Here is an 8,986-nt window from a genome sequence, read left to right on the forward strand (position 1 = left end):
ACTGACTGACACCATCAACTACATGGAGGGGAATGAATTAATCAAGGGTCACCTGAGTAACTCTCCTCTCCCCCAGTACATCTATTTCTATTGAAGGTATTACAAGTCTTCCAGTCTCCCAGGTTTGTATTATTCCAATTCCTTACTCTTTGTGACCCCATATGTCTAAAAAAATTGGTAAGACTCACTATATCTACCTACACACATGTTCCTGTCACATATTATTTCTTCCTTCTATTCACACAGCTAACACTTTAGTTCAAGCCTGCCTGGACTATTGCAATGATTTATTTTTTTAATCTATCATTTTCAAATCATAACATATAGTGTGTAATTAATGAATGTATGTTGAATTAAGTAAGATTTAATTGAAATAAATTAAATTGAAAATCTACAGTTGGTAAGAATGCCACTAAATTCTTGACTAGTACAATGACTTCTTAATTTGTGTGCTTGCTTCATGTCCCTTGTCACTTCAATACATCCTCCACAGAGCTGCCAAAGTGATTTGCCTTAATGCAGGTCAAGGCCAACCCTATTTGCCTACTTAATAAAATCAAAGCATTCTCTGTTGTCTCTAGGATCCCCTGTCAGCCTTTTAAAGCTCTTCATAATCTGCCCCCATCTGATCTTTTTAGCTTCAATAGGCACTATTCATCTCCTTTCACTCTTAGACCCACCCAAATGGGCATCTCTCTTTTTCATACATGATATTCCATGTCTCATTTTGTTGTTTTCCAGTCATTTTTTGGTAATTTCCAACTCTTTGTGATCCCATTTTGGGGTTTTCTTGGCTAATATAATATAATATAATATAATAAATATATAATATAATAATATATATATATAATATAATAATATAATATAATATAATATAATATAATATAATATATATAATATAATATAATATAATATAATATAATATAATATATATAATATAATATAATATAATATAATATAATATAATATAATATAATATAATATAATATAATATAATATAATATAATATAATATAATATAATATATATAATATATATAATATAATACAATACAATACAATATAATACAATACAATATAATACAATACAATATAATACAATACAATATATATAATATAATATAATATAATATAATATAATATAATATATATAATATAATATAATATAATATAATATAATATAATATAATATAATATAATATATAATATACAATATAACATAACATAACATAACATAACATAACATAACATAACATAACATAACATAACATAACATAACATAACATAACATAATATAATATAATATAATATAATTAAGAATAATAGATTGCCATTTTCTTCTCTAGCTCATTTTACAGATGATGAAATGGAGGCCAACAGGGTTAAGTGACGACTAGGGTCACACAGCTAGTAGGTGTCTCAGGCTGGATTTGAACTCAGATCCTTCTGACTCTAGGACTGGTGCTCTATCCATTGTGCCACCTAGCTGCCTCTGGCAGGAACTATTTTTTTCTTTTTTTTGAATTCTTAATGCTTAGCACAGTTCTTGGCAGGTAATGAGAGCTTAATAAATGCTTATTGATTGATTCATTCTCCCCAATTGCTAGTGCCCTTGCTTCGTAAATACCTTGCATTTGTTTTATACTTTTCCTGTATATACTTATTGTGTCTGAACACATATAATTATCTTCCTCAAAAGATCCTTGAGAGCAGGGACTACTTCTTTTTTTGGTCTTTGTATCTCCACCCTTTAATTCAGTATCTGGCACAGGTATTGATTAACTAGTTCAATTAGAAAATCAAGATTTCATTGTCTAAGATGAAACAGTTTAGCAATTTGTAATCATGCCTTTAGAAGAAATCATATTATGTATATAATGTATTAAGATACACTATCCCTTATATATTAGTGTAACAAGCTAGGTGGCACTGTGCATATAGCACCAGTTCAAATGACTGAACAACAAATTAAGGTGTTTTGGGTTCAAGTTGTGCCTTTAACACCTACCTACTGTCTGTGTTATTTTGGCAGGCCACTTACCTTTTCAGTATTTTAGGAAACTCTAGGATTAAAAATTTCAGAGTATGGACAGATCTGTATTAATAAAGCCATTTTCATCATTGGGAGTTCCCTAAACCAGTGAAATTATAGGTCTAATAAAAACAAAACACACACATGTACACAAAACCAACTTTATGTAACTGAATTATCAGTAAATCAAACAAAAATATCCTACTCATGTTTTCTTAGGAAATGAACAAACATGACAGAATTTTTCTCTCACAAAATGACACATCCAACATTTATTGTTTTCCTTTTCAATCATTTTAGCCAATCTGATAGGTGTAAAATGTTATCTCAATGTTGTTTTAATTTGCATTTCTTTAATTAATAATGAAGTAGAACATTTCTTCATGTGACTTTAAATTGTTTTAATTTCTTCATTGGAAAACTGCCCATTTATATCTTTTGACCATTTATCAATTGGGTAGTAACTCATATTCTTATAGATTTGACAAAGTTCTTCATATATTTCTTATGAGACCTTTATCTGAGGAAATGTCTATAAAATTTGTTCCCTATTTTCTGCTTTCCTTCTGATCTTGGGCACATTTGTTTTATTTGTACAAAACCTTTTAAATTTAATGTAATGGAAATTATTTGTTTCCTAGCTTATGTTGATTCATAAATGGTTCACCTATCCACAGTATTATTGTTTGTCATCAAGACTCTTAGAGGTATGGTTAAAGACCATCACCAGATAGTCAATCCTTTCTATCTATCAAGAACCCTGCCACTCTCTGACACTCACCATCTGCCTCTTTTGGTCTCAGGTTACAGGACTCTATTGTCCCAAGACATCCACACCAAATCTATTGTTTTGTCAGGTCAATCTGCTGTGAAGCTCTTAGAATATGAGAACAGGAAGGAATATTGGAGATCATCCAGTCTTGGGGTTGGTGAACTTGTTTTGTTTAATTAAAAATATTTTGATGACTACTTCAATATAATAGGTTTTCGTTCTAGTCCTCTGAATTTTATTTTATGTATTTAAAAACATTTTTCTGATGAGTCCATGGTCTTCACCAGCCTGCCAAAAGGGTCCATGACATAAAAAAGTTTTAAGAATCCTACCATACTATGTGCTGATGTTTCTCCATAGTATATATTACCTGATATGTAGGCCTCTACCTACAGGCGGGGCATGACTACAACTTGTGACTCATTTGGAAAATAAAATGAAAAGAAGCAATTTGTTATATGAGATATCATAGGGATTCCTCAGAGGGATTATTCCAGCTACCTGTCAAGGAAGAAGGTCTGAGATTTTAGAACAATATAGTTGTATGGGGTTGCACAGCCAAGATATAAAAGTCGCCATACTGACAAAATTATTATTATGGATAAAAATACCTTATTTGGGGGTGACTTTGGACTGGATGACATTTAAATTTCATTCTAGTCCTATTGACCTCTGACTGTATTATTTTATAAATGATAAGACTTGGATTTAGTTGAGAATAAAAGCAAACCTAGTTATGACAACTCTGAGACTTGGTTGATTGTAGGATTTTAAAAACATTGTAGTTTGGTAAGTGACCAGAAGTTTCTTCATGTATATTAATCGATTAGTTTGTGCACATACTCCTTCAGAATGCCACTTCTTACTATTTTGCCACTCTTGATTATCTCAAGGATGTTAAATAATGTCCTTAAATGTCCTGGCCTTAAAGTACTATGTAAATGTTAATTAAGGTTATTATTGGGCAGCTAGGTGGTCAAGTAACGTGACTATGGATAATAGCACAATTTCCAAGAATCCTTTATGATCACAAAGCTCTTAGAAGTTGTTTTTAGAACAATGGATTTAACACTGGGTTTGGAGTTAGGAATACCTACATTCAAATCTGGCCTCAGAATCTTACTGTTATCCTGGGCAAGTCACTTAACTCTGTTTGCTTCAGTTCCTTGTCTGTAAAATGAGCTGGAGAAGCAAATGGACAAACCACTCCAGTCTCTTTGCCAAGAAATCCCCAAATGGGGTCATGAAGAGTAGGACATGAACAAAAAATGACTGAACAACAAGTGGTTATTTATTATTGCCAATGTTTTTGGAACAGACTTGTGATTTCATTTGTCTAGGAAACTCTTAATGAGGGAATCTTCTCTACCAATGAGATTAGCACCTGCTATTATAATTGATAACCTGATAGTTACCTGGAGCACTAAGAATTGAAGTGACTAGTACAGTTTGAATGTATCAGAAGTGTGATTTGAATCCAGGTCTTCCTTCGGCTAGACCCAGCTAGCTAACTCCTATACTGCTCTGATGGGTATATTATTATTGTTATTAATGAGATGTCAAAGGTTTCTTTGATCTTTGATTGAGATGTCTTTGGTTTCCAGGTTCATTGTGATGAAAGGATTTGAGGTGAGGAAAAAAAAGAAGGTAAATAAAAATGATAAGCAATTTGATTTTGGAAGGATGGTAGATTTAAGGTTGTCTAGTAGAGGTTTCCCTGTTGGTTGGGGTTGGGGCAAGAAGAAAAGACATTAGGAGATATACTGTTTGGTAATGACATTTGTGGTTTTTTGTCAGAAGTTTCTAAAAGCAAGATAAATTCATGTAAGAGAGAAGAATTTGGGGAAAATATAGAAGTTTCATTAAAATAAAGAGGAATAAAAAAAGAAAAAAAGGCAGCTAGGTGGCTCAGTGGATAGGGCACCGGCCCTGGATTCAGAAGGATCTGAGTTCAAATCCGACCTCAGACAATTGACACTTACTAGTTGTGTGGTCCTGGACAAATCACTTAGCCCTCATCACCCCACCAAAGAAAATGTATAAAAAAAATTCAGAGGAATACAGTAAATATTAGTTGACTTAGAGTCAAAGAACCTGAGTTTGAATCTGGGCACTATTATTTATTATTTTTATGACCTTGGACAAGCCATTTAACCCCTATGAATTTCATTTTCCTCCTCTGTAAAATGGGAGTAATGCTTATACTATAGGCCTCACAGAATGGTTTTGGAGGATCAAATGAGACAGTGGAAAGTAAGGAAATAATCATTTATATAGCATCTACTATGTATCAAGGACTATGCTAAACATGCCAAGTTAGTATTTCACAAATATTGTCTAATTAAATCTTCACAACAACCCTTTCCAGGTAAAGGCAATTATTAGTCCCATTTTGCAGGTGAGTAAACTGAGACAGTTAAGTGACTTGCCCATGGTAGCATAGCCAGTAAGTGTCTGAGGCCAGATTTGAATGTTGGTCTTCCTGACTCCAGGTCCAGTATTCCATCCACTATTCTACCAACAACCTCTAAGTGCTTTGTAATCATAGAGGATTCTTGAAAAAATAATCTATTATCCATAATTACAATAATTCATTGCCAGTTACATTCAACAAATATTTATTTTCCTGCTTGAGGATAGGATACTCTTCCTTTCAGGACTTTAAGATACACTATCACCCACAGAGTTTTTCTGCCTGAAACTGTACAAGTCTTCTCCTGGCCACTTCCCTAAATTCAAAATTAGCCTCACTTTCTCTTTTAGAGTCATCAAAGTCCAGTGGCAAGACAAAAATCAGGATGACTGGAGATGGCCCAGGGTGCAGTGGATGACCTTGGTATCTTTGATATCTAACCAAGCTTGAAGCATTCCACAGTCTTTTTCAGCTGCCTTCATGGCCATTGAAACAAATGGTCTTCATCTACCCATTTCTGCAGGGGACGTTTTCACATGCTTGTGGTAGACACCCCCCTACCTCACCTTCAACATGGTTTAGCCTGTCTACCCAGATGGTTTTACCAGGGTGGGTCCACTGGACATGCTACAGCTTCTTTGAGCTACAGGTAAGAGTTGAGTGAAAGGTGGACCCCAAAGGTAGATGAGCAGCCCTGAAAAGGGCTCAGCGATCCTTCATATCAGGAGTGCTAGTCCTCCCTGAACACCCCAACCTCAAGTAGTAGAGGCAAAAATGAGACATAAGAAAGAGAAGCTTGGTATTTTGGGCTGCATTAAGAGAAGCAAAGCATAAGGGGATGATAGTCCTGCTATACCATATCTACATTATGGTGTTTGGTTCTAGTGGCCACATTTTAGGAAAGACAATGATAAATAAGCTGGAGAATGTTTGGAGAAGGGCAATAAAAATGACAATTCTACCTAAGTTCATTTACTTATCTAGTGCAATACCAATCAAACTACCAAAGAATTATTTTATAGATCTAGAAAAAATAATAACAAAATCATCTAAATGTACAAAAGGTCAAGAGCATCAAGGGAATAGATAAAAAAAATATGAAGGAATGTGGCCTAGCAGTACCAGTTTCAACCTATATTACAAAGAAGAAACCATCAAAATAATCTATTACTGGTTAAGAAATAGAGCAGTGGATCAGTGGAATAGATTAGATTCACAATACATAGTAGTAAATGAAAATCTTAAGTGTTTGGTAACCCAAAGATCCAAGCTTTTGGGACAAAAACTCCCCATTTGACAAAAATTACCAGGAAAATTGGAGAACAGCTTGGCAGAAACTAGGCATAGACTAGCATCTCATACTATATGCTAAGATAAGGTCAAAATGGGTACATAATTTAGACAAAAAAAGGTGAAATCATAAGCAAATTAAGGGAGCATGGAAAAATTTACCTGTCAGATCTATAAATTAAGGAAGAATTGATGACCAAACAAGAGGCAGGATCACAGGAAGTAAACTGGATAATTTTGATTACATGACATTAATAAGATTTTGAACAAATTAAACCAATGCAGCCAAAATTAGAAGGAAAGCAGAAAACCGGGAAAATTTTTGTTAGCAAGTTTCTTTGACAAAAGCCTCATTTCTCAAATATTTAAGGAACTGAGACAAATTTCTAAAAAAAACAAGAGCCACTTCACAAGTGATAAATAATGTGAATGGGCAGTTTTCAGAAGAAGAAATCAAAGCTATCAATAGTCACATGAAAAAATATTTAAAATCACTACTATTTAGAGAAATGCAAAGTAAAACAACTCTGAGGTACTGTGTCACACTTTTCAGATTGAATAACATGACAGAAAAAGAAAATGGCAAATTCTGGAAGGGATATGGAAAAATTGGGACACTAATTCACCATTGGTGGAGTTGTGAACTAGTCCAATCATTCTGGAGAACAATTTGGAACTATACTCAAAGGGCTAAAAATTGTGCATACCTTGTGACCCAGCAATACCATCACTAGGTCTGTATACCAAAAAGATAAAAGGAAAAGGAAAAGGATACATATGTACAAAAATATTTATGGTACCTCTTTTTTGTGGTGGCAAAAAATTGGAAACTGAGGGGATGCCTATCAATTGGGGAATGACTGAACAAGTTTTGGTATGTGACTGCGATGGAATACTATTGTCCTATAAGAAATGATAAGCAGGATGTTTCAGAAAAACCTGGGAAGACTTATATGAAATGATGCAAAGTGAAGTGAGCAGTATCAGGAGAGTATGGCAGACAATAACAACAACATGGTAATGGTGATCAACTCTGAAAGGCTTAGATGTTCTGATAAGTACAATAAATCCAAGGCAATTCCAAAGGACCCATGAAGAAAAATGCTATTGTGGAAAGGATGCATTATTGCATTGTTTGGAAAACATTATTATGCCATTTAAATCTAACTAGAGGTTGTTTACACCCAAAATGTCATCCTGACCCCAGTAACTCTCTAGAAATGTTGGAGATGGCTACAAGTAATTTTGGATTTCCTTCAGGTTCTGAATCTATCCAAAACACTCATGCAATTCATACATGACTCACATGTGATAGCTGTAAGATGATTTGTGTGTGACTCGTCTACTGAAACCTGTGAAAAGATCCTATGTGATGTAAACCTTCTAGAATCTGGGTGAGGGAGTCAATCCTTTCTGGCTCTCTACTTTGCCAAATGACCTAATGATTTTTTTTTTTAGAACTATTTCAGATTTTGGGGATCATTCTTGTGAACAACACTATCCACCTCCAGAGAGATATCTGATAAACTCTAAGTGCAGACTGAAGCATATTTTTCTCAGTTTCTTGTTTTTTATTATATTTATTTTTTCAACTTGGCTAATGTGGAAATATATTTTCATGCATAGATAATTTCACACGCAAAATTGATATTATGTTGCTTGCCTTCTCATTAAGTGGAGGAGGGGTAGGAGAAAGGAAGATAATTAGGAACTCAAAATAAAAAAAATAATGTTAAAATATATGCATATTTCAAAAACTTCTAAAACCCCCAATAATGTCCAGGGGGTTGGCACAGATTTTCCCCATCCTGAAAAAAAGCCTAGAGGATTTTTGAAAACTCTTCCTTCTTCCCTCTCCAAGCAATACAATCAGATGATCAGATGCAATGGTTTATTGGGTAAGAGGTCCAATAGGTCTTACCTGTTCTGCAACTTTGTAGATTTCATGTTTTTTGCTGCAGTCACATGTGTAGGCATGCACTCTTGCAGAACTATGTTCTTTGGCTAGCTTGCATGTTTCAGTGACACTTTCTTGATTAATGTCCCAGAGAACTACAATTGCTCCGAGACGGACAAATTTTAAGGCCAATAACCTTCCCAGTCCACTTCCAGCTCCTGTTATTAGCACGATTTCACCAGCAACTCTCTTTTTAGGTCTGGGAATGATATGGAAGACTAGAGACTCTATAAAGTAGTATAAAAATTTCCCTCCCAAAATGCTTACGTCTTTCAAGATTTCCATGTCAATTGTTTGAAGAAAGGTGTTTCCTAATAATTAGAAAGGCAAAAGTCAGCATGTATATTAGAGCAAGAGAAGTTACAAAATGGGGATATGAGATGAGTCAAGTTATTTCAATGAAATAAATCTTTTACTTAGTTGGATCAAGAAACCATAATTTCTTCATGTTAATTCCTAGAAATATTTATGAACTGCTAAAGATTAATTTTGCTTATATTTTAAAATCACATTAATAGTAATAA

The 8,986-nt window shown here is 33.9% G+C and overlaps 1 protein-coding gene across 1 annotated transcript in view; it reads right to left on the reverse strand.

Moving 5' to 3' along the window:
- LOC122748224 (short-chain dehydrogenase/reductase family 16C member 6-like) overlaps positions 1–8,747 on the reverse strand; it is a 28,099-nt gene extending 19,352 nt beyond the window's left edge. The window contains exon 1 of the mRNA XM_043993900.1: positions 8,427–8,747. Coding sequence (XP_043849835.1) covers positions 8,427–8,747 — 321 coding nt within the window. The remainder of the gene's footprint in view (positions 1–8,426) is intronic.
- Positions 8,748–8,986: the final 239 nt, after the last annotated feature.

Source organism: Dromiciops gliroides, chromosome 1 (assembly GCF_019393635.1).
Source record: "Dromiciops gliroides isolate mDroGli1 chromosome 1, mDroGli1.pri, whole genome shotgun sequence".
NCBI classification, from domain to species: Eukaryota; Metazoa; Chordata; class Mammalia; order Microbiotheria; family Microbiotheriidae; genus Dromiciops; species Dromiciops gliroides.